Genomic DNA, 27,963 nt, shown 5'->3' on the forward strand with positions numbered 1-27,963 from the left:
AATTGAAAGTCCGAGTTAAAATTTCTCATCTTCAATTCCATACTTGTATTATACACATTCATAAAGTGTGGAAACGGTCTATTATCTCATGACTTAATTATTTTCAGAGTTAAATCTCTGACAGGTCGATTTTTATTTTTAAATTATGATTTTTTGACGTATATCTTATAATAGTGACGTCATCGATTTGGCCGTGATGACTTCATCGATGATTTTTTTTAAATGGGAATCAGGGCCGCCGAGAGGGATGAGCGGGCCCCGGTAAAATGTGGAGGGCGGGCCCCCGGCAAAAAGTGAAGAGCGAAAAAATGTTTAATTTTTATAGAAATAAAATTTAAGTTAATAATAAATAATAGGAAACATTTCAAATATAAATTTTATTAAATTTTGGTTATATTTATAAAAGAGAAATAATTATTTATAATACAGGTGCTTTTCGAGTTTTCTGATTGAAAAAATGTCTCTAATTTTCGAAAAATCGCATGATTTTGCCAAATCATTCTCAATTCACAAAGTTAATAGGCATCTAACCAATCCTGTTTCATCATTACCTCATAGTATTTTTTATGCGAAAAGGAAAACTAAAGGATCTTCCTGCTTCTGCGACTGTCAATGTGCAAAATATCTATTAACGCAATAACGATTCAAATTTGAGATGTTTAATTTTATTAAGCAAATCTATTGGAGAAAGTTGAGATTCACCAATATTATCCTTGTATATAATGCTCTCAAATGAAAAATTTCATCTATTAATTCTTCATTGATGTCTTCTTTATAAAACTCGCGCAACGCATATTATATAAATTTTTTTCTTAATATTGTCATCTTCATCTCGGAATATCCATAAAATGTTAAATAGCGAATGAATTTTATTATTATATGACAATATTAAATATTTCCCAGCGAAATATTGAGTCGGGCTCAAAACTATCAGTCGCATTACTACTAGGCCCAGGCAAATCAAAAAATCTCGCAAACTTTTTGCGCCGTTTTTCTTTATTTGATGTAAATTCTGGATTTGTTCCATAATTGCCGGTAACTAATTTAGATTCTTCAACATAGATTCTTCTAACTTTTTGTAAAGCTTCTAGAAGCCCTGATGTATTTTTAATCTCCATATCCATACCATAGTTTTATCTTACTGCACTGTAGTATTTGACTCCTGTGATTTATTGCTGTTAAAATTTTAAACCAAATCGATTAAAGGTCATAATATTAAATATAGTCGAGTATTAATTAAACGCATTATGGACATAAAGTGAAGAGCAAAAAAAAACGGGAAAAATTACGTCTTTGGTCTGGTCGACGCCGGGCCCCTTACAGCGCCGGGCCCCGGTAAAATGTACTGGCTGTACCGCCCTCTCAGCGGCCCTGATGGGAATAGGGGTCCGGTGGTAGCTCATTTGAAAGGTGATTCAATTCTCTATTCAGTAATAGAAACATTAACATCATTATTTATACACGGTGGCCAAAAAATAATTTTTGAATTAAAATAATTGACGCAAAAAGAAGAATGTATGTAATTTATCTAACTCAAAATACATTTTACTGATGCCACATAATATAAAAGAATGTTTATTTCATAAACAAACATTGCTCTTCGCTTAAATTAAATGTCAAACAGCCACACACCTGCCTCTTGGCAGTTTGAACATTTAATTTAAGCGAAAAGCAATGTTTATTTGTCAAATAAACATATTTTTTTTCTCTTTTCTGACAGCAGTAAAATGTATTTTGAGTTAAATAAATTACATATATTATATTCTTCTTTTTGGGGCATTAATTTAATTCAAAAGTTATTTTTTTGGCCACCTGGTAAAAATAATAATATAATGTTTATATTACTAAATAGAGAATTGAATCACCTTACAAATGAGCTACCACCGGACCCCTATTCCCATTTAAAAAAATCATCGATGACGTCATCACGGCCAAATCGATGACGTCACTATTATGGGATATACGTCAAAAAATCATAATTTAAAAATAAAAATCGACCTGTCGGAGCTTTAACTCTGAAAATAATCAAGTCATGAAATAGATAGACGTTTCCACACTTTATGAATGCACTGTGTAAGCTTTCATTCGACACCTTATTTTTGTCATTCTATCTGGTCTAATCACGGAGTTATATTCGTTGACAGACGGATGGACAGACAGGCATGAAACCAGAAGTATATAATTGTTGTCGTACACACAGCTGACTAAATAACTATTAAAACAAATCCAACAAATAATAGAACAAAAGAAAATGCTACAAGAATGGAGATCAATAACTCTCTTCAAAAAGGGAGAAAAATTATTGAACCCTGAGAACTAGCGAGGAAATAATTTATTAAACATAACACTAAAATTAACAACCAAAGCGATAGCGAATAAAAAAGTCATAAAAATATGATTCAATATAGGTATGAAACTTAAGAGAGTGGTAGGTATAGTTGCAATTCTTAATGCAAAATAAACATTTATTATGCACTGACAATTGGGACACCCCGTATATTATACAATACATACATCTGGAATGACTGTGCCTAAATAATAATAGAGGAGATCGTGAATGGAAATAATTGTCATTTTGTAAATATTTGATCTTGCGCTCAATGAACAAAACAAGTCTATCGATTTATGAGGAGAGGTGAATTACTGTTAGCAGGGTCGTCCCAGATGTTTCTTCAAAAGGTGAAAACCTCATGAATGAAAGTACTTATTTGCCGGTATATTATGATTCTGAAATTTATTAGAAAATTAAATAATTAAAAAGTCTATTTTAATTAATTTCAATGGAATTAAAAAACAAACAAAAATATAGAATTTTATAATTAAGATAATTTTGATTACAGACGCCAAATTAATTAGATTTTTATTATATCTCAGGGTTCTTATTTGAGTTCAGAAATATCTTTGTCTTTTTATCTAGTGTTCCATAACAAACAGGAGTGGAAGGAAATAAATAAAATCCTAATTTGTTCTATACAATTCAATACCTATCAAACTCAACTGTTTTTTTAAGTACAAACGCAGGTCACGCGAGATACCTCATTTGAAAGGTTTTCTAATAGCCTTTGCAACAATGTATTTTTTGAATAATATTTCTATAGGGTTAACCAAAATTATCTTACTTAATTAAATAAAATTGAATTACAATAAATTCACTGAACTTAATTATAACGTTAAGAAAGCATTTACTGCCAATCTTTCTCACTGCTGAATGCCAATTTCAATATTTCTTATAATTTTATTGTATTTTGCTAAACATTTATTATAAATTAATTACAATATCACAACAATTTTGGTTAACCTTGTAGAAATGGTCAAATAATTGCATCGTTGCAAAGCAGATTAGGAGACCTTTCAAGGGAAGTATCCCGTGACCTCAGTTTGTATTTAAAAAAAAAATCGTCGATTACGTCATTACACCATCACTGATGACGTAAAGTCCAACACATATAGAGCCAGCGTAAGTTTTAGCTTAATAAAATTAATAATAATATTAAAATAAAACTTTTATTGGAATCAATTTTTTGGTAACGCCTTCGCGGTTTCTATAATTTGCAAACCATGCAAATACTGAGGCAAATAATGCTAGAAGAGATCTAAGAATTGCATCTCACTTCCTGCCTGCTCAGCGTGGCAAAAATTCCAACGAAAACTTGGTCCCACGTACTCGCAGGAGTATACTAATAGAAATAAATAATAGTTTTGCTGCAAAACGAAAACTAGAGACGTCTTATATTTCAATTCATTCAGAGAGCGTCTGTAAATTATAAAAACCGCCAAGGCGTTATAGTCGGTTCGCTAAACTCAGACACTAGTGGCTAGTGATTTTAGTCGGTAATTTTTTTGTTTTTGGCCAATTTTGGCCAAATTACTAACTACATATTTAGTAATTATTAACTATTTAGTAATTATTTTTTGCCAATTTTACCAAATTGGCAAAATTACTTACTAAAATCACTATATAGTCAGTTGTGTCTTTAGCGAACCGACTATACCAGAAAATTGGTCCCGATAAAAGTTTTATTTTAATATTATTTTTAATTTTATTAAGGTAAAACTTACCCTTGTTGTAAGCAGATGCCGCCACGGCATCCGTATCGCTTTGTTTTGCTGTAATTCGTTACTAGCAGTCGGATTTGTTTTGGTTAATTCAGAGAAAGTCAACTATTGTCCTTTTCATGAGCATTTTTCAGTGCGTAACAAATGATAGGAAAAAAGTCCGTGATAATACACATTTATGACATTTATTCTAACATGACATTTTAGTTAAATCTGACAGTTGTCACATTTTATTTTCAATTTGGAATAAAAACAAATCAAATGTGTTTCTTGCGTTTACAAAATGGTATTTTCTTTGATTTGTATAGTCTTATAAATTATACAGATTATATTTGTAATATTATTATTTAATTAAAAAAAATTATTTTTTTATTATGGCGCCATCTATCGACAACTAGAATAACTAGAATAAATGTTGTAAATGTCTGTAATCACGGACGTGCCTTTTTTTCTGTCACATACAATTTAATGCGTTAGAAAGAAATCGAAAAACTGTGACGCACTGAAAGATGATCATGAGAAAAAGAACCCAGGCAACCAAGTGACGTCATATAACGTCGTGGAAACGTCAGTTTTGGTCGAATATATACACGTGCTTGAAAATTACGTCATATAGACGTCTTTTGTGGGTGATTTTAAATACATAAGATTAATGACGTTAAAATACGTTTAAAAACGTTTTCATTTCAGATAGTTTAAGTCTGACGTCATAAAATTGGGAGGAGCTTGTTTGTATTACTCCAAACAATTTCGTTAAATAATGTTCATAAGAAATTTCTCATTTAGTGTTTACGTGGTTTGTGTCTTGTGTGATAAAATAAGACTTTTCATTTAGATATTTAGTTGAAGAAACGTGTTAATTAAGAGATTTGTATACGTTTTTGCTCAGTGAGTTAGTTTAATGCAGTATTCTTCTTGACAACTGTTTGAGGTTATGTTTATTTTCTGTTAATGAACTAAATATGTGTTATCTAGTTTAATTAAATTAATGTTTAGCCTTCTAAGATTGCTTCAGCAGTCTGTAAGATCTAGCTATGAGATGGCAAAGAAAAATGACGCTCATGTACTACTGTATACTGTATACAGGTATTCCAAAATGAGTTGTTGTTCATGATTCTTTTTGATTTAATGGACAGCGTTAAATTAAGACATTAAGTATGCTAGATAATTTGTTAATAAATTATTTATTAGTTTATATTATGTTGTTTCAGTTTTGACACAGTAAGTAGGTATACTTATATAAACAAACAAACAAACTAGTACAATCATGCAGAATCAATGTTAGATTGCTTCTAATGCACAAGCGATCTTAAACAAATGGTAGTATATCTTCGACACATGGGACGTAGACCTATAGGTTTTATGTTATCAATTTTTTATACTACCTATTTTGAAACATCTGAAAGAGGTCACTTTTTGAAAGTATTAAAGACGAGATTTTACCGACGTATAAAAGTGTGCTTTTTGACGTTTTAAAATCGTCACAATTATGACGTCAAATCGATGAGACAAATACACGTGATTTTCAACGTCGGTACTAGGTACGTCATAGAAACACGTAAATTGATCATTTTTATGACGTGTTTTCTACGTTATAAAAACGTCGTTTGGTTGCCTGGGAATATACACTCTCTGATGAAAGCTATCGAGCTTGAAACCGGTAAGGGTGTTGTTGACGCTCTATGAATGAATTGAAATCTAGTCGTCTCATCTAGTTTTCCTTTTGCAACAAAACTATTATTTATTACATATACAGCAATAATTGATGGCCATTCAAAAATTAAAATTGACGTTTTTTAATATTCTTTAAAAGTGGTCTGTTTCTGAAATAATAAAATTCCATACTTTTGCATCATACGGTATAATGTTACATTATAATATTTATACTCATCTAGAGAGTCTACACTCTAGACTCTAGACCCTTATGTATAGAGACGCCATTGGATTTGAGATTTGCGCAATATCGATACCCTTTGTCTCAATTCTAAAATACCTGCGTTTACTGCACAGACGAAAGTATGTATTTTTTCAACAAATATCGGCATTCATTTAAAAAAATATGTCCTTGTAAGTAGCAAATTTAAAAAGCTTTCTCTAGATTTGCAAAATATGAATAGGCAAGACATGGTAATTTTTTTAAAAGCTCATTAAATATGAACGTTGCTCAGAAAATTAAATACTTGGAATGCTTGCGATGGTCTTACACGGTCCCAATTTTATGTTATTTGGCATTTTTTGTCATGATTTGGATGCTGGCAGTACCTTTAAAACACAATATAAAAATTGTCAAGGATTTGAAAGTGAATGTAGAGGATTCTTTTGAAATCCGAATAAAGAACAGTAACTTCAATACTGATAAACGAGGCGAAGAGGAATTGATTGATAAAAACGAATATTTGGTTGATTTTAATAAGGATGGTACTCGAACTCTACTGGAAGTTTTTGAAAAGTAAGTTTTTTTAAATTCGTACGAAATAAAAGCGTTGTATATATACCAATTTGTGGATGAAATTAAAAAAAATCTACGAAGGGAACCATTCTCGTTGGAACTTTACCGCACTGAGCAGATGGGACGTGAATTATAAATTGTAAAATTCCCTCATCTTCCTTAGTCTCAGCGTTCGTTATGGCTTGCAAATTGTAAAAGCCTCGGAGGTGTTGCCAGAGAAGGTTCCCATTGTTTTCAATCTGGGAGGATGTAGAGTAACATTTTTGGATGTTGTTTTATGTGCTATTAGATTGAAAACTCAGTTTTTTTTTTAAATTCTCTTTTCTTTTAATATTAACCTTGTATGCTGGTTTCATTAAAAATAATAACAATTGGGAAAATACTAGATATTAATATACAATGAGCATGTAAAGGTTGCAATAAATTCATTTTTTCGTGAATGGGCGATTTTGGAGAAAATCTCGAAACAGGTCGATTTTTATTTTTAAATTAAGATTTTTAGTGACGTCATCCATTTGAGCGTGATAACGTAATCGATCATTTTTTTAAATGAGAATAGGGGTCGTGTGATAGCTCATTAGAAAGGTTATTCAATTCTTTATTCAGTAATATAAACATTAACATAATTATGTGTAAAGGGGGCTCAAATTTTTGAAGTTATACTTCTTTAGGCGCGATTGAGAGTAAAATTTTTCATAAATCTGCGCGCATGCGCACACAGACAGTATGACGTTTAGTTGCTAATCTTTCAAATTACGTATCAGCGCAAATAAGCCATTAAAATAATATATTAGTGTTTTTTAGTAAATGTATTATTTATTATAATTTTGTGTCTTTGGATTTGTCTTCCTTGGGCGTAAAATAATAAAACATCTATTTTTATATTTCACTTGTCACCGTGCTGTGTAATTATGTATATCTGAAACGTCAGTAACATGCGCCTTGATGGCCTGGTTGGCAGAGCATTCGACCAGAGATCGAGAAATCGCGTGATTGCGGGTTCAAATCCCGGATACTTTTTTCTTTTTTTTTTTTAATATTTGGCATTGTTAAGTTTTGGTTAATTTTTGGTAATTATTGTTAATTTTTTGTATTGTAACTGTTAAGTATATTTATTTCGTTGAAATTATATAATAGAAGTATAACTTCTTACGTGCGTACAAAGTACACACACATTCTTTTTTTTTTAATTAAATTAATTGAGGAAAAAAGGAAGTACGTAATTTATTTAATTCAAAATACATTTTACTGCTGTCAGAAAACAGGAAAAAATGTTTATTTGTCAAATAGATATAGTTTTCCGCTTAAATTCAATGTTAAAGCTACCACCCACCAGTGGCGGCTGGTCTGTAAGTGAAGGGGGAGGTCATATCCGGTGGTTCAAGATTTTTTTGGAAAAACAAGACCTACAAATCCCATTTTAAATAATTTCTTATTCCATCATCTGTATTGGTTTCTTATAAATTATTTTGCAATATGTTGTTTAAATTTAAGCGGATCTTTATTTGACAAGTAAATATGAAATAAGTAAAAGGAACAAGTCTTCATTACTAATTGTCAACAGCCAGAATATCAACAAACTACTTAAACTCAAAACCTAAAATAAATAAAAACTTACATTTTTATGCGGATTTAAAAAGTAAATCGATTCTTCTTCAATTTAATTTCATTTGGCGTTGGAGTTCATTTATACTACCGACATTTTATAAAAATCTATAATAAAATAATATTAATCTCACGAACGCACTTAACTTAACTTTGTAAATTCCGAACTAATCTTACTCCCTGCGTAGATAGTCACGTCTCACTCAACCGTAGATCTACGGTCTACGTTCAATGACCACGATGGTACCAACTTGCATATAAGAGCGTATTTTCGTGAACGTTCGGAATCCCAGTGCTGTATTCTCACAGTGAGGTCAAATAAATTTCTTGACCATCGTGAATGTTCGTATTTAGCTGTTTAAGAGTAATATTGCGGTAGTTTCAGTGAAAGATAAATTTGGCTTTTCGGTACTGTCAAACAGCTCGTATTTCATGTTTATTTATCGGTAATCTTTTGGCGGCATCTTTGTCGCTATATTTTACAACAACAAAATGACTGAAAAGTCAATACAATAAAAGCAAAATTTAACTTTGAACGATACTATTGTATTCCGAACATTTTTAATACAGAAAATTTTCTTTTTTTAAGGAAATAATTACATTATAATCGTTTGATTGTACAATTATTACAGGGAGGTCATTGACCAATTGACCTAAAGGGATAACCGCCACTGCCACCCACCTGCCTCTTGGCAGTTTAATTTTCAAATAAACATTTTTTTCTGTTTTCTGACAGCAGTAAAATGTATTTTATTACATACGTTTTTCTTTTTGTGTTAATTAATTTAATTTAAAAAATTTGGACACCCTGTATAAATAATTATGTTAATGTTTACATTACTGAATGGAGAATTGAATAACCTTTCAAATGAGCTGTCACACGATCCCTATTCTCATTAAAAAATCATCGATTAGTTCATTACGCCCAGATGGATGACGTCACTAGTATGATATATGTGCCAAAAAATCGTAATTTAAAAATAAAAATCGACCTGCTTCGGGATTTAATTTCAAAATCGCCCATTCATGAAAAATTTAATTTATTCGAAACTTTAGGTGCTCACTGTGTAATTTAACCTTCTTATTATTTATATCATGCAACGAAATCACCATAATAGTCCAGGATTATTCTCGTGATACTGACCCGGGCAGTCAAACGACACTTGTTTTCAGTTCTATGGACTTCTATAACCTATAACAAGAACACACATGAGGCCCCTAGAACACAAGGGATCAGGGGCGTGCGGTGAAATTTGAACCCAGGGACGCAATTTATAAAAGATTGTAAAAACTCACTTATAATGTAATTTAACTCTCCTACCATTTTTCGCAAACTGATCTATAACTTCAGTGTACAAACGTGGATATTGTGACATTTTTTTAACCAAATTATTGTCAATTGCTAAAAGGGAAACATTAGAGAGTCGATCTGGTTCTGTCCAGTTTCGCAAGTAAGTCTTTAGTTGTTTTAGAGTTGAAAAACCACGTTCTACAGAGGCGCTAGTAGTTGGAATGGTCAGTACTAACTCGCATAATTTCACTACCTTCGAATATGATTTGTCCAAAGAATAAGTTGGTTTTAAAAACATTAGTAACTCACTGGCATTATTTTTCCATTCAATTTGTTGGAATATTTGATCTAAAATCTGATAGTATAGTCGGAGGTAGCACGATTAAACATCTCCAACATTAGCAGTACGTATGTGTTTCCATTTAGAGTCAAAACTTGCCATCATATTCCAGTATTTTTCAAATTCATCTCTCTTTTTGTTAATAAGATCTTTAAATTTGCTAATTTTTTTACACAGAAACTGATCTCGTTTATCTTGCTTTGCAATACATTAAATAAATTATCCGATAATGGACATATTTCAGAAAAAAGCTGGATTACAAAATCAAATTTAAAATCATTTTTTAAACTATCCAAAAATCCTCTCAAGCTATTTATTATGCTCTCTGTATCCCAGTTTCACCATTCTCCAAAACACTAATATTTATATACTTATATAAATATTTAGTCGATCAGATTAGCCAAGCGGACTGAGGCGCACGATTGACAATCTATAGTGGATATGCGGTCGAGACGATCGAGGTTCGTGCCCCAGCCCGGTGAATAGAAAAATAAAAAGGCTGACGTCGTAGTCTAAAATTCTAAAAAGAATCTACGACTTGGTCTGGAATAAGCTGGTGTCTGATCGGCCTATGGAGGAGCAGTACGGCAAGGGATAAGGGCTTGCGGCTCGGTGACACTCCTCCATAGATCCCTACCGGAAGGGCGTTGACGCCTACAAAACGGTGTATATATATATAAATATTTAATATTTATATAAATAATTCAATAAAATCAATCTTCATAATTCCACAAAATCAGTCGACGAACCCACCATCGTCAAGTGCTAGAAATCCCATTTAAATTCACAAAATATCTTCATGTATGCAATAGACAGAATTGCTTATATAGGATAGATATGCCCGAAATTTAACCTCGCTACTCAGCGTGTAACCCCGGTGCTTTTTACATAGGCTGGGGAGAAGCAAATTTGAAATCAGATTATTATGCCGACGTAACTCCGAGTACCACCGCCGGTCCACGTATTACAAGGAAAGCTAGAAGCAGCATGCAGCGCTGCTTACGAGTATTTCATCCCTTTGATATTTACTGCATTACTGTATGACAATAATAGAGTAAAATACAATTGTCTTTTCTGGTTGCTTGTTGCTCCTACTATATAATTATTTTGTCGTATGCAACCTTAAATCCTGCTTATGTATTTGTACATTTGTTTAATAATCTCAGTTACAAAGTTGGTACGGTATTACCTACTATGGAAACATAAGGAAGCAATGCTTCCCTTGCTTCCATGGACCGCACGCCCCTGCAAGTGGTGTAAGTGACAATTTTTAGGAAATTGGGTTAAATACAAAAATGGACTTCCAAACACATAGAAAACATGGTGGCTTCAAACTTTCTACATAACCTAGCAATAACATGATCAAAAATGACGTGTCACTGAAAACATGCTAAGTAGACCTACCTAGATTTTTAAAGTCTAGAACTTTGAACAAAGTATTCTCAAAACTTGACACTTACATCCCTTGTGTTCTAAGGGTCTCACATATGTTTCCTGCATTAAACTTTTGGAATTAATTAGTTATTAACAAATTAAAGTCAAAAATTTTCCGGTAAATTTTCTCTTTTTCTGTCTATCAGCAAAAAGTGAAGCATTTGAGTCATAACTCTTTGAGCTAACTATTCATAGACGGTGCTGTTTGCATCGTTTGTAATTATTTTAATAATTACACGGAAAAGTTGAAAATATTTGATTCCAGTTCAGTGACTCTACACGGTGCTCTGAGGAGGGTAAGCTTAAACCCGAAATACATATAAGCACATAGTAGATGCCGTGGTAGATGACCTGTGACCTGTTCTGTAATCAAATCTGAATCATCTTTATTTTCATTTTATTTGTATTCACTTTTGTGAGTATAAAAGGAACTAGTCCGCTATTAGACCAGGGCGCATCTGTAAAAATATTAGTAAATTTGGACGTTGAGAGGTGACTCAAATTTTTTGCAGAAGTTGCTTGGAAATAAATCAACAAATAATATTTGAGTTATCCTCCCTCTCAAAAAGGTCCGGAACATTGTTTAAATAATCAAAATGTCAAAAAATTAAGGAAAAATTCGATTTTTTTCTTCGTATTTTGATTATAACTTTAAAAGTATTAATTTCCGAGAAAAGTTGTACTTACATAAAAGTTGCGTAATTAAATTTCCTACAATATAGAATTAGTTAATAATTTAAAAATTAGTCAACCTTGTTGCAAAATAGCAATAATTGCGAAAAAACCATACAAAAACAAGTATTCGCATTTTACGTTTTTCAACCATTTATGCTACACTTAGGACCTTTATGTTTCACACAGAAAAACAATACTGTAAATTTCATTAAGATCGGTTCAATAGATTTTGCAAAATACATTTTGCAATCCAGCTTTCGCAAAAAAAATTCATTTTTTCAAAATGTTACAGGATTGAAAATAAAGCAGATAGCAAGTTGAAATTTTTTTTGCTTATATAAGTGTACTGTACCTTTCATTTGCAATTTTGCAAAATTAAAATCGAGTAACTACCACGGCGTCAGGAATTTTTTTAAATAAACATTAATTATTGGTGCTACGCGCAGAACAGCGGATAGTTTGCTCTGATTGGGCATTCCAATGACCTTTGATAATGATTGATACATTTTAATTTTTATTACATTTCGATATAAATAAATAAGTTTGTTTATTGCAAAATAAAAACACATGCTCTATCCTTTGAAATAACACTTTTATTAGCAAAAACTTTCTTTGTTCATATATTTTAACTTAGAGAATAAAAGTTTATTATTTTTAAACATATACAATTGTTTAAACAATATTTCACAAACAATAATAAAATTAGTTTGATTTTTGTGGAATTAAAATATTAAAATACAACAAAATATAGAGTAAGAAAATAATATATTAGATAAAGATTGGAAGAAATTTCGGTGGGAATCAACTTGTGTGAATCGAATACCGCTGTACTGCGCGTAGCACCAAAAATTAATGTTTATTTAAAAAATTTCCTGACGCCGTGTTAATTAATCGATTTTAATTTTGCAATTGCTAATGAAAGGTACAGTACACTTCTATAAGCAAAAGAAAATTCAACTTGCTCTCTACTTCATTTTCAGTCCTGCAACATTAAAAAAAATGGATTTTTTTTGCGAAAGCTGGATTGCAAAATTTATTTTGCAAAATCTATTAAACCGATCTTAATGAAATTTACAGTGTTATTTTACTATATCATAAAGTTTTTCTGGGTAAAATATGAAGGTCCTAAGTGAAGCACATATGGTTGAAAAACGTAAAATGCGAGTACTTGTTTTTGTATGTTTTTTTCGCAATTATTGCTATTTTGCAACAAGGGTGACTATTTTTTAAATTTTTTATCAATTCTATATTGTAGGAAATTTAATTACGCAACTTTTATGTCAGTACAACTTTTCTCAAAAATGAACAGTTTTAAAGTTATAATCAAAAAAACCAATAAAAAAATCGAATTTTCCTTCATATTTTGACATTTAGATTATTTAAACAATGTTCCGGACCATTTTAAGTGGGAGGATAGCTCAAATATTATTATTTGAGTTATTTTCAAGCAATTTCTGCAAAAAAATTTGAGTCACCTCTCAACGTCCATCTCAAAACAGATGCGCCCTGGACTATATGGATTATTATCGAGATGAACCATAGGTCGTGGATGAAGTTTTAGATCCCTTTGCCGACTAATAATTCATCACTCTGTATTGCATTATTTTTACATCGTTCCTGACTTTTTGGGCTAACGAAAAACAATTTTATTTCATAAGTGGTTTCCACACTGTATATACTTTGATATCCGATTACAAATAAATTAGACTGGAATTTTTTTTCAGGGCTGATAAAGACAAAAACAACAAGCTAGATTCAAGAGAGTTGGCGATGTGGATTAGACAAAAAATTGTGGAACATATTTCTACTGCTATCAGTTCAAATTTGGAACTTTTTAGTCTTATTGATATTAGTCCTCAAAATGGTGTGATCACTTGGAGAGAATATCATACATACTTTTTAAAAAAGAGGGGTTTTAGTGACAAATTTATTGGAGATCATGATGAAAAAAGGCATAGGGGACTTGAGAGATCGCTTAAAGGTACGTATTTATCAGGTAAGTAGTTTTCTGGTGGAATCATGACGCATATTCATTAATTTCATACGTCATATTATGAACATGTAGTGTACCTAACGCTGCTTAATAACAGATACGCATACGCACTTTGTACTAATAGCATTCCGAGAGGACCCTTAAATTGCAAAAATGCCATCTGATCCAGTCTTCTCGGGACTTAAACTTAGAATAGAGAATATTGCAATATATACAGGTAAAGAAAACCAAATAGCCAAAATAAAAAAGACGCATACAATTGTCTTGGGTAGCTTTCGGCAAGTTAAGCTTTATCTTGAAGAATAAAGATACACCAATGTGTCTAAAACGTAGAATTTATGACAAATGTATCTTGCCTGTAACTACATATGGACTGGAGACCATGGCCTTTACAAGTAAAACCTTAGAGCAGCTCAGTACAACCCAAAGAGCGATGGAGAGGGCCATGCTAGGGATTAGTTTGAGAGACAGAATTCGAAATATCGACATTCGTGAAAGAACAAAGATTACTGATGTCGCAGAACGTATAGCAAGGCTCAAGTGGCAATGGGTCGGACATGTTGACCGAGATAATCCCGAAAAATGGACACAGAGACTAACAAACTGGAGACCAAGAGAGAACAGGCGAGGAGTAGGCAGACCGCAGAAGAGGTGGCAGATGATATCAAACAAGTCGCGGGCAAGCAGTGGATGAGAATTGCCAAGAGTAGAAATCGATGGAAGCAAATGGAAGAGGTCTATGTCCAGCAGTAGACGAACACAGGCTGAAGAAGAAGAAGAAGACAGGCCTGGATAATCCTCGTCTTCATCGTCGAAATCGATGTCGACGCTCTGAAAGTTAAAGTCTTCGATGGTGATGTTCTGTCCGACTCTATTCTATCTCTGTTTTGGTTATTGCGTCTCTTATAGATATATTAAGTTTTACTTTCATTGATTAGGAGCATGGGCGCCCATACTCATGGGCAGGGGAGCGTGCCCCCCCCCCCTAGCTTTTCGGGTGCTGTAAACTATATATGGTTATCTAAAGTATACAAAATATAATGGGCAACATCTTCACGTCTGGTCCCCCCCTGAAAATTTTTATATGGGCGCCCGTGATTAGGAGCCCTATCTTCTCTTCTTCCTTCTCTAACCTGACGAAAGTCTTCATCATCCTTAATCTGGTGTTTTCTATTAGATCTAAGTATTCTGCAAATGCCAAAAGTAAGTTTGGCCCTTCTCGATGAAATATAGTAGTCGGTTTGCGATTCTTGCACTTCTGATTATGTGTTCCCCAGCTAGTTGAAGAGTTGTGGTTAGTGATGTAAGAAGAGAATATTCTCAGCCAGAATATTCTCGTTCTCGAGAATATTCTCTTGAGAGTTGCTGCGTCCTGAATCGTGCTAAGACGATACATAAAAAAGAAAAATGAAAAACGGAAAATGTGGTTACGGTTTTTCTAAGTAAATGCGAAACAATGAGTAATTTAACTATGGAAATAATGCTAGACAATTATTTGTTTACGAATTTTACAAGAATGTCAAAAAGTGATTTCGAACTATTAATAAATAATGATAGGGCCAAGAATAGAGAAGAAATATCAAACATGAGAAATGCAATACCAATCTCAATAAGATTAGCGATTGTTATTTATATATACTAACAGTTTTAGTTAAATGTATTTATTCAGGGTGCACTACTCTTCCATTTGTCTCATAGTTCCAGAAGTATGCCAAGTTCCACAACTTTGGACGCAAATGTACTGCATTAATAAACCTTATTGTGATTTCATTTGACCACGTATTCATCTTTTCTTTGTATGTTTTGACAAAACCAAATTAAGTTTCAACAGAGTACAGGAAATAAAGAGAAAATACAGAGCAACATGCAAAATTTTCCACAGCAGTTCGACTTTATCAGCATCGCATCAGGCACTGCAATAGTGTTCAAATACCAGTAAAATTTCGGCCACATGGCTCAACCAAACGGCGATATTTTCATTAGATGGCTGTAGTGTTGCCAGAAATATACCAAATATATATTTTCGGCAACATATTGCTTCAAAAACTAGCCCGTCTCAATGCCCCTTTAGACGTAGACCAATCCACGACTGAGCTGACTACTCGTGAAAAATAAAATCCCACAACTTCTCATCAGTACATTGAAATGCAGAATATAGATGACCAGGATGAGCTAATGATAGAAATATATTCTGAACCTGAGACCCATGATTGTCTGATTAAATGGCCACATCCATTACTTGCATTATTTGTTGTTAAGAAGAAACTTTCATTTTTTTATCAAATAAATTTTGTGTTCTCTGTTGTTTTTGTATTTTGTTTATATATAAAGAACACTGTTGTTTACTCTCATAATTTTGTATATAATTTCATGATTTTTGCGTCTTAGGGTTCATTCTCAGAAAATTCTCCATCTCGAGAATATTCTCTGATTTTTCATTCTCGAGAATTTTTCAACACTAGTTGTGGTAAAAGTTTATCTCCCTGTTTTAGTCCATTGTTTATTTCAAATGTATCCGAGTATTGTTGTCTAACTCTCACCTTACATATCGTAACCGTTCCATACACAGTATACATCCGTATCAAATTGACTAGTTTTTTAGGAAAGCCAAGTTCCTTCTCGCCCTCTACAGTCTAGTAACCCTGCAGACTCAAATGCCTATATCTGATGAAGCTCACGATCATACTCCCAGCATTTTTCCATTTTCTGTTTTATTGTGAATATCTGATCAATAGTAGAGTGGCCCGGTCTAAATCCGCATTAATGTTTTCTTCTGTGTACCTATGTTTTGTTCTATCTGGAAGGATATTTGCAAGGACTTTGTAGGCGGTATTTGGGAGCGTTATTGCCATAGATATAATAACAAGTAGATTAGGCCAGGTCCGAAAAATAGCGTAACGCGGAGCAGTTCGGGTCGGTGGTCTATCTGTCTCTCTCTGCCGGCGCTTAGCTTTCTCTCTCTGGCATATGATGGCCGCCGCCTCTGTGTTTGTGTCGTTCCGTTACTCCCACCTCTTGGTAGTGTTACAAAACTGACGTTTCTATGATCTGTTAGGCACTACTGTTTAATTTTAGTTGATTTTATTTATTTTTAATATCTTACAACTAAACAAATGAAAAACACTGAATTTATTTCCTTTATTTTACAAACTGCGATATCTAATTTATTTATTACACTAAATCTAATAATTTATCTAATTACAAATTCAAAAATATACAGCGCCCGTTACATATCAAAGTACACCGATGTTTTCAAATTCACAACTGAACTGATAATTACAAAAACCTACTATTTATACAACATTGAACGTTCTAGAAATAAATAACATCTCGAATAGTATTTACAAGAAACAAGAAAGAATTTACTCCAAAAGTCGAGAAGGAATAGAGCATCATAAATCATAATAAAGGTTACTTGGTAAACAACTTAGGCCGGGAGCTGAAACCAGTCTGTGACATAATTATGTCACAGTAGATACGCTCCCACTCACACGACAGACAAAGATAGCTACACCACCGTACTTGATATTTGCGTTACACCCCGATGCATTGAGTGGCATATAACTATACTAAATTTATAATCGAGATGCAGTAGAAATAAACAAACCAAGACACGTTAAATGCTACTAGGAGCACTCCCGAATCATAATTTACAATGTATAAGCTTTCTAAATCATGATTTGGGATTTACAATGTATATACATTGTAAATTATGATTCGGGAGTGCTTCTAGTAGCATTTAACCTGTCTTGGTTTGTTTATTTCTACTGCACCTTGATTGTAAATTTAGTATATAGCCTGGTCTATTGTTAACATGTCTCTGGTTATTGCTGATGATACGTTAATTGTTTATTTCTTTACGAGTACATATAGTATGAAAATGTAGAATTTTAAAATGGCTCAACAACTTTTTAACAGAAGAAATTTTAATTAAAAAAATTCAAGAGTTGATAAAGACTTACTATGCTTCAGTCGGGCCTTTCATTTTCTGTTCAGACATTGCTAGAAATTTTAGTAAAATTGGCCTATCCTATTCAAATACCTACTCAAAACTTTTTATCTGTATTTTATCGGCTGCTTTCCTAAGTACCGCAGTGTGACACTAATGTCTTCTTTTTATTCTTCGTCTTTATAAGTAATTTTGCTTGTTCATTGGTGGATTGATACCTTTATGGAAGGTTGTCTCTCCATCGTTTGCGCGGTCGGCCGATACTTCTTCTACCGATTGCTGATTTATCTCGTGCTATTTTGACTACACGTGTCTCCCCCATTCTGGTTATGTGGTTGTTCCATTCTTTTTTTTTTCTATTTATGTAGTGTCCATTCGTTTGTACACTGTACGTTACATTGTCTTCTATAATGTCTTCTCAGCGTATTTCTTGCATTTATTTTAAGTACTCTCATCTCTGCCGTTTGTCGTAGTTGACACTATTGTCGATATTAGGGAGTTTTTGTTGCTACGTAACGTACGCATCTCCGTATACGTAAAGCAACTAACGTGTCGTAGAGGATGAATGTTAAAATAGGTAGTTTTTGTAACTGCCTTAACGTAACGTAAAGCAAATCGTAAAGTCACGTTTAAATTCCGTTGACATTCAAAAAAATAAAACAATGTTCACACAATATACAATTAATATACAAATGTAAAAAAAGATAAATGAATAATGAAATTGTTTAATATATTGAAAAATATTATTTTTCCTTAGGTTAAAATTTTTTTATTTTTGTTTATACCTACTTTTTAGTTGTAAATTATTGTATACCTACATCAGAATTCGAGCAGAACTCCCTATTATCAATTCTGTGTCTATCCCTTTTGAAGGATAGCCTCCAAACTTCTAATATTGTGTATCAATTGAATCGGCCATTTTGAAAAGGGGTCATCTCCACTTTTATGACATTTCCACTTTTCGTTGAATTTATATTTAATACACATAGAGACGTCTATTCCACATGAAAACGGGTCAACTTTCAATGTTATTACAATAAGCACAGCATTCCCCGCAAACCAGTTCCGTTTAAAAAGGGGTCATCTCCTAGAGATACCCATTTGAGATGACCCGTTTTCAAAATGAACATCATCTGTTCATTTTTAAAACGGGTCATATCTATTTAAAAAAATTGAGGTTACTAGGCCTTTTAAAATTTAAAAACATTTTTAAAATATTCATCAGCTTTTATTTAGCCGTTTAATGTGTGTAATAAACAATATTCACATTATAATGACTATTTTTTTCTTTTCATACCTGTTCATTTTGAAAACGGGTCATCTCTTTTTAAAAAAATTGCGGTTTCTAGGTCTTTTCAAACCTAAAAAAATATTTTTAAATTACTCATCAGCTTGCATAGTGAATATTAAACCCAAAAAAATACTTAAAAAAAAGAATGTGTGTGTGTACTTTGTACGCACGTAAGAAGTTATTCTTCTATTATATAATTTCAACGAAGTAAATATACTTAACAGGTTATTTGTATTTTATTTAAATATTAAACTAACTTTCTTATCTACCACTTTCAAAAAATTTTTATTAAAACAACCAAAAATTATAAAAAATATGACCTTCCAATCACTGACCCAACGTTCTACCAACTACGCCACCGAGCTTTTTTAAACGACACGTAAGTTTCGGATATATTTACACAACACGGTGACAAACAGACATATAAAAATGTTATACCTACATAATATTTTATTATCTTAGTACAGAGAAAGACAAATCCAAAAATTATAATAAATAATACATTTACTAAAAACACTATCTAATATATTCTTTTAATGACTTATTTGCGCTGATACAGATACATACATACCTATCTTGAAAGATTAGCAAATAACTATTACTGTCTGTGTGCGCATGCGCGGCGATGTATGAAATTTTACTCTCAATCGCATCGCGCCTAAAGAAGAATAACTTCAACAATTATTTTCCTAATAGTCTTAAAGATAAAAAGTTTTTGACCTCTCCTGTAAAATTTAAAAAAGTGGAGATGACCCCTTTTCAAAATGACTGATTCAATTTTAAATGTTGTTCATAATGTTTGAATTCCAGAAAGAATAATGAGAGATAAAGCCGCATGGACTGAAGCAGCCAAATCGAACCCAAATACATTAACTATAGATGAATTTTTGTCCTTTACTCATCCCGAATCGAGTGTTACAAACCAATTGATGCTAGTGGACGAACTGTTTGATAAATTTGATAGAGATGGTGATGAGCTTTTGACAGAAGATGAGTTTGCCGTTCTACAAACTGAAGGTAAAACTAATCATTTTTGTATACAGGGTGTCCCAGACTAACTTACCCACGTTATATATCTCTTAAAGAAATAGAGATTTTCGAATGGGACAAAAGGTGATATATTCTACTTGTAATACACTTTAATGTAACGTACAAAAAAATCATCCCCTAAATAATCATCCCTTAGTTACAACCCCTAACTTTAATTTTTTTAATAGCACCCTATATATTTTTTTATAGTTTTGGACGTTGTCTTCTATCGTCTATTCAACACATTTTTTGAAAATAAAATCGGTTCGTAAATAACCAAGAAAATATCAGTTTAGTTTTGTTAATTATGTGTCCCAGACTAATTTATCAAGGCTATATTTCATAAACGAATAGAGATTTTCGAATGGGACAAAAATGATCTATTACATTTGTAATACACTTTAATATGACCTAGAAAAAAATATCCCCTAAATATTCATCCCTTAGTTACAACCCTTTACTTTATTTTTTTTAATAGCACCCTGTAAGTTAGGGATGAATATTTAGGGGATGGATTTTTTCTACGCCATATGAAAGTGTATTACAAATGGAATAGATCAGTTTTTGTGCCATTCGAAAATCTCTATTCGTTTAAGAAATATAGCCTGGATAAATTAGTCTGGGACACACAATTTAACAAAAATAAACTGATAGTTTCTAGGTTATATACAAACCGATTTTATTTTCAAAAAATGTGTTGAATAGACGATAAAAGACCACATCCAAAACTATACAAAAATATACAGGGTGCTATTAAAAAAATTAAAGTTAGGGGTTGTAACTAAGGGATGATTATTTAGGGGATGATTTTTTTGTACGCCATATTAAAGTGTATTGCAAGTAGAATATATCATCTTTTGTCCCATTCGAAAATCTCTATTCGTTTAAGAGATATAGCGTGGGTAACTTAGTCTGGGACACCCTGTATACCTATACTATTCTCGTTAATTCTTGTATACAGGGTGTTTGGTAAAGAATGGGCCATAGCTTAACCTTATATTTCTGAGCTTAAAATAGGTCGATTTAAGCTAACTTACCTAAGTACAAAAGTTGATAATAACCTAAGTACAGGGTGTCAAAGCTAAACTTTTATTTTATTTATTTTTGAATATTTCCTGACAGGCATGAGACAACAACACGAAATTGGGCAAGTGGTGCTGGTATTGTACAATCTACTAAATTATATTAAAAAAACGTTTCTGGCTACTACCAGAGGCGTACTATGGGGGAACGTGAATGGTTGACCCTTCCCAAATTCTACGCCACTCGCGGAATTGCTATTTTAGTGCAATTTTTTGATTCTCCAATACTTTCTATGTACAAATATACTCTTCATTGGTAACGATAAAGCCATTAGTTTTCGAGATATTTGAAGCTAAAAACGAAGGAGCATAATACATTAATCAAAATAAGTGTGCTTTTTCATTTTTAACTTCAAATATCTCGAGAACTAATGGCTTTATCGTTACGAATGTAGAGTATATTATTTGCATAGAAAGTATTGGAGAATCTAAAAATTATGCTAAAATAGCAGTTTCATCAGTGGCGTAGAATTTGGGAAGGGTCAACCTTTCACATTCCTCTGTCGTACGCCTCTGGTAGTAGCCAGAAACGATTATTTAACATAATTTAGTAGGGTGTACAGTGCCTACACTTTCTGCTAAGTATCACACGGATATGTCAAATTATTTTAAAGTATTCTTTTTTTTTAATAATTTATTCCTTATTTAAAACTTTAAGAACTATGTGTGCCCGGTACTATAAAACTATTTTACATATCCTTATGGTACTTGGCAGAAAGTGTGGGTACTGTACACCCTACTAAATTATGTTAAATAATCGTTTGTGGTTCATACCAGAGGTGTGCGACAGGGGAAAGTGAATGGTTGACCCTTCCCAAATTCTATGCCACTGATGAAACTGCTATTTTAGCACAAATTTTAGATTCTCCAATACTTTCTATGCAAATAATATACTCTTCATTCGTAACGATGAAGTCATTAGTTTTCGAGATGTTTAAAGTTAAAAATGAAAAGGCACACTTATTTTGATTAATGTATTATGCTCCTTCGTTTTTAGCTTCAAATATCTCGAAAACTAATGGCTTTATCGTTACGAATAAAGAGTATGTTTTTTACATAGAAAATATTGAAGAATAAAAAATTGCACTAAAATAGCAATTCCGCCAGTGGCGTAGAATTTGAGAAGGGTCAATCACTCGCATTCCCCCGTCGTCGCACGCCTCTGGTAGTATCCAGAAACGTTTGTTTAACATAATTTACTAGATTGTGCAATACCACCACCACTTACCAAATTTCGTGTTGTTGTCCCATACCTGTCAGGAAATATTCAAAAATAAATAACATAAAAGTTTAACTTTGACACCCTGTATTTCGGTTATTATCACCTTTTGTACTAAGGTAAGTTAGCTTAAATCGACCTATTTTAAGCTCAGAAATCAAAGGTTAAGCTATGGCCCATTCTTTACCAAACACCCTGTATACCTATACCTACTATTCTTGTTAGCGGTTAACAAACATATAATAGAACGTCATGAGTTTCAACCACCTTGGAATATATGTATCGTATGGTAGATATACTGCAGAGGAAGTAAAAAAGTCAACAAGGCAGCCAGAATATCGGTATTCTTGAGAGATTTCATTTGGAGGAACCAATATATGAGCGTGGAGAGCAATATCCGGATATATAAAGCATGTGTAAGACCACTACTAACATACTGAAACGTCGCTTACAAAAATATTGGTGAGAACTACACAGAAATGAAAGTATTAAGAACCAAAAGGGAATTTATCTCGCTAGATACAATAAGAAATGAGGATTAAGAGAAACTGGAGTCCAGGATGTGGTGAGATAGAAACAAGCGCGACGTCGCAAATGGAGTGATTAGGTCAACAGAATGGACCCAGGGAGAAAGACGAAATAGGCAAAAACACATAAACTCAATACACAAAGACCACTAGGAAGACCCCGAAGAGATGGTATGGCAGCTGGACACCAACATCACAAGAGCTGGGATGATAGAATAAACAAGGCCATGCAGATGCCCTCTTGATGACAGGACGATTAGAGTTCCAGTGTTAGGATACCGAATCTTCTTCATAACGGGGTATTTTTTGATGGATTTTTTGGGGATTTAATAGCGGATTTGAGTTCAGGTCTGGTAGACAGTATTATTAATAATGGCAGACGTTACAAACGAGGCCAAACGTATTAGGAGCTACATCGCTACAGTATCGTTCCTTTTATCAGGGAGGACGTTGTACTTCTTCCTTTTTATCAGGGAGGACTTCTTCCTTTTTGTATGTAGGCTTTAAAGCCTGTTTCTTAGTCTCTTCTCCAATATTAGCCTCCTAAATGATTTAAATTATCGCATCATCTTTTTCTTGGTCTGCCAATACTTCTTCGTCCATTTGGTGACTTATCTAGTGCTATTAGTACTATCCTATCCTCTGTCATTCTACTAATGTGTTCGGTCCACTCCTGTTTCCTTTTTGTCACCCATACATTTATGTCTTCTATATTGCATGATCTTCTTATGTTTTCGCTTCTCTCCCTATCCAACAGACTTTTCCCCGATATTCGTCGAAGTATTTTCATCTTTGTTGTTTCTAGTACATAGTAGGTTTTAGATGTGTCAGGTCTTGACTCCGCCATGTATGTCAATATAGGTCTAATTGCTGTTTTATAGATTTTTGTTTTTGTGCCTTGTCTTAGATGTTTTTTCTAAAATAACGGGGGTGTAAAGCTAGTTCGCGTCCGTAGTAGAATACTACACGTGCACCCTGGGTAATGCTAAATGAACTAGCACAATAGGCAGCCAGAAAATCTAGAATCTCTAGATCTCCTGGCAAGGAACACATTAAAATAATTAAAATAATAAGATATGCCTCCAACCAACAACTTAAAGGGACCTTCTCAGGACCAAGCAACAAAACGACTCGGACCAAGCGTCCGAATATGCCATTTAAATATAGAAGGTATCAGTAGAAGTAAATGTGAGTACCTTCAAAAGGTACTCATTGAAAATAATATCGACGTAGTCGCATCTCAGGAAACCTATGTAGAAAACGAGGAACAAATTCTCGCTAGAGGAAGAATTCATGGTTACGATTTACTGGGTGCAACTTACCATCCAGCTTATGGAGTAGCAACCTATGTCCGAAACAAAATAGAAAATGCACACATATGTTCTACATCAGACATAAATAACATTCATACGGTTACCATACAAATTGTCGAAATTACTGTCAGCAATATTTATAAACCCCCGGCAGTCCTGTGGCCTCCACATGTTATTCACGCCCACCCACACCCCTCAGTGTATGTTGGAGATTTCAACAGCCATCACGAATTTTGGAAGTATAGACAAAGTGATCAAAACGGCGAGGCTTTGATAAAGATAGGGGAACTTTTCGATCTGCAGCCTGGAGGCGAGAATACAACCCAGACCTATGCTTTGTCTCCACAAACGAAAACAATCAACCCCTGGCAGCTTCACGTACAGTGAAGATTTTCCAGATTTTCCACATAGATTGCACATAGCCAACATAGACCAGTTGTAATAGAAGTTTGCATCAAAATACCAATAATAACATCTTTTCCTCGACCTAGGTGGAACTTTAAAAAAGCAGACTGGGCGACTTTTACTGCGATATTGGACAAATGTCTCGGATGGATAACCCCAACACGTACAAACTGTATGAGATTTGTTGGCGCGGTTATATCTACAGCGAAGAAAACTATACCCAGAGGATATCGTAGAGATTATGTCCCAGGATGGGATGAAAAATGCGAAAAATTGTATCAAGAATACAACGAAAGCCAAGAAAAACTAGACTTTAGTAAATCAAGCAGAAAAGCGTGGTCCTTACTTAGGAAACTTGGTAGTAGCAGACACTCAACTAGAGACAAAGTACCAATAATTCCCAACAGAGTGGCCTCCCACATTGTAGCAAACTCAAGGGCACCTAGAGATCGTGACCACACCACCAAAGTAAAACAAGAACTAAAAATACTAAAATCTGCATGCCCGCCTACATCTGAATACTCTGACGAGTTTACTCCAGAAGAAATTACCTCAGCAATATCAGAAATTAAGTCTGGAAAGGCACCCGGCTCCGATAAAATACATCCAGAATTTTTACTCCATTGTGGCAAATATGCTAGGAAATGGCTGGCTGATTTCTACACAGATATATTAAAATCAGGAGAAATCCCTCATTCCCTTAAAATGGCCTCCATTATAGCCATATTGAAACCAGAAAAAGCAAATGATCAACCTCAAAACTACCGACCGATTGCACTGCTGAGCTGTGTCTATAAACTGCTGGAACGCTTAATCCACAACAGAATTAGTAACACCATATTGGGGGGTGATACCTATCGAGCAAGCAGGGTTCAGACCTAACCGCAGCTGCACAGATCAGATCCTATACCAGAACAACACATATTGAAGCAGGTTTTCAAAGAAAGCAAAAAACATCCGTTGCTTTCATTGACCTATCAGCTGCATACGACACCGTCTGGAGACAAGGACTAATCTGCAAACTGATCCGTGCCATCCCATGCCAAAAGGTAACCAAACTCATTGATAGCATGCTCACCGACATACCTTTTCACGTCACAATGGGCAACTTAAGAAGTGTCCAAATGAAGCTCAGTTATACATCGCGGACCTACCTAGGACAACTTCGCAGAAATTTGGCTACGCTGACGATTGGGCCATTGCAGCAAGGCATAATAACATGAATGTTACAGAAACAATACTGACGGATGGCCTTGCTGTTATGGGTGAATATTTTCGCAAATGGAGGCTACGGCCCAATGCAACGAAAACTGAAGTGTGCTGTTTCCATCTGAATAATGCCCAAGCCAACAAAAAACTCTCCGTTCACTTTGAAAACAGACTACTCACTCATAACACCAAAATATCTTGGAGTGACTCTTGACAGAACCTTAAGTTTTAAGGAACACCTGCAAAGAACGGCAGAAAAACTGAAGACGCGAAATAATATAATCCAAAAGCTATATGGCACCACATGGGGGTCCTCAGCCTCCGTACTCAGATCATCCGCTCTCGGACTCGTATACTCGGCGGCTGAATATGCTTCGCCGGTATGGCTCAATAGCAAACACACGAAGATCATTGACACCCAATTAAACCAGACAATGCAAATGATCTCAGGTACAATTTGACCAACACCGAACTATTGGCTTCCCATTCTGAGTCACATTCCACCGCCGAAACTAAGAAGAAGTCATTCTCTTCTCAGAGAATATCGAAAAATCGAGGCTAACCATCAACTACCCATCCACCATGATAAGCTTGATATCGAAATGAACAGACTGCGCTCCAGATATCCCCCATTGTTAAGGGCCACTTCCCTACATCAGGAACATTTCGACCTCACCAACGCTTGGAGAAGACAATGGGAGAGCGACTCACCACAGGAATCACACCAAATGGCCTGTATCGATCAGAAACCGCCAGGCTTTGAACTGCCCCGCAATACATGGACGGCGCTGAACAGAATAAGAACAGGTACCGGTAGATGTGCTGACAGCTTGCGTAGATGGGGAAAGGCCCTTACTCCTGAGTGTGACTGTGGTGCGCAACGGCAGACCGTCCGCCACATTATTGAGGAATGTCCCCGAAGGCGGTACCTTGGAGTTTTCGATGAGTTCCTGAATGCGACCGAAAATGCTTTACATTATATTAATACATTAGATGTTCGTTTGTGATACTTCATGTAATGTTTTATATACTTTTTTTAAATTATGTGTTCTTATTGTATCTATGCCATACGATAAATAAAATAAATCTAAAATAACTCCAATAAAATAAACTGATTTGATGAATAACATACGCGTTGCTTTTTTGAGTGTATTCATGTATAAATGTTGAGCAATCTAAAAAGATATTTAGAAGATCACCTGCAGTTCTATCTTAATGTTTTAGGTGGACATTTTACACATTTTATAGCAATAATCAATTTAATAAGTCTGTCTGAATAACTAATTTTTTACAATTTTTGAAAGTTTTTATTTAACATCTAGAATCTAGAGGTATCTAGGGTTCCTGTACATATATGTAGCTATAGCTAAAGATGTAGCTATAGCTACATCTTTTAATCAGATTGACAACAAAGTATAAAATTTAAATATTTTAGGTAATGGTGATGAGCCATTGATAGTAAGACAAGACGAAAACGAACGAAGAGAAGAATTTCGAAAACGAATAGATCTTAATGGAGATGGAAGGGCGGATAGGAGGGAACTATTACACTATGTTGCTCCTCAAAGTCCCAGGCACAGTGAACATGAAGCAGAAGCTCTTCTGGCTCTTGCTGATAACGACCATGATCAAATGTTGTCTTTAGACGAAATGCTTGCGCACCCGGATTTGTTTTTAAAATCGAAGATGGTCGACACTGCCAGAAGTTTTCATGATGAATTTTAAATACAGGAATTGCATCTTTCAAGTTTTTATTTTTTTAAAATAGTCTACTGAATACATGTTACGTCAATTATTTAATAAATTGTTTATTTTTTTCTGTTTTTTTGATAATCTATTTAAACTGTATCTCAACAACTTTTAAAATCTTTGACCGCCGTTTGAGATATAGGATCTCAATAATTATGATGAAAAAAGGTGATAAACCGCCGTCTTTAAAATATTCCGTAAAATCATACCAAATACCTTGGTAAAACTCTTCTATTTACCACGGTTCCATGACATCTCGCAACGCGACAGTTCGTAACCAGACAAATGGTAACGGACAATTCGTAACAGCGACAGTTCGTAACGGCGACACTTCGTAACGGCGACAG

General features: G+C 33.8%; 1 protein-coding gene across 2 annotated transcripts; it reads left to right on the top strand.

Moving 5' to 3' along the window:
- The first annotated feature begins 6,027 nt into the window (after positions 1 to 6,027).
- LOC114327880 (45 kDa calcium-binding protein) lies at positions 6,028 to 27,683 on the top strand. Of its 2 annotated transcripts, none has more exons than XM_028276596.2 (4): positions 6,028 to 6,505; positions 13,575 to 13,846; positions 19,894 to 20,100; positions 27,303 to 27,683. In XM_028276596.2, the coding sequence occupies exons 1-4, from the start codon at positions 6,210 to 6,212 to the stop codon at positions 27,590 to 27,592; spliced, it is 1,065 nt and encodes a 354-aa protein (XP_028132397.1). In that variant the 5' UTR covers positions 6,028 to 6,209; the 3' UTR covers positions 27,593 to 27,683. The 2 variants fall into 2 exon arrangements, with proteins under 2 accessions (XP_028132397.1, XP_028132398.1); XM_028276597.2 differs by having other exon boundaries at positions 6,029 to 6,505; positions 13,575 to 13,831.
- Positions 27,684 to 27,963: the final 280 nt, after the last annotated feature.

The sequence above is a fragment of the Diabrotica virgifera genome, chromosome 4 (assembly GCF_917563875.1).
Source record: "Diabrotica virgifera virgifera chromosome 4, PGI_DIABVI_V3a".
Lineage (NCBI taxonomy): Eukaryota > Metazoa > Arthropoda > Insecta > Coleoptera > Chrysomelidae > Diabrotica > Diabrotica virgifera.

Bases quoted from the DNA above. Each gene is read 5' to 3' on its own strand.
- LOC114327880 (XM_028276596.2), top strand. From the start codon at position 6,210: ATGAACGTTGCTCAGAAAATTAAATACTTGGAATGCTTGCGATGGTCT. The intron at 6,506-13,574 runs GTAAGTTTTTTT...ATTTTTTTTCAG, and splicing joins CTACTGGAAGTTTTTGAAAA to GGCTGATAAAGACAAAAACA. The intron at 13,847-19,893 runs GTAAGTAGTTTT...TTTGAATTCCAG, and splicing joins TAAAGGTACGTATTTATCAG to AAAGAATAATGAGAGATAAA.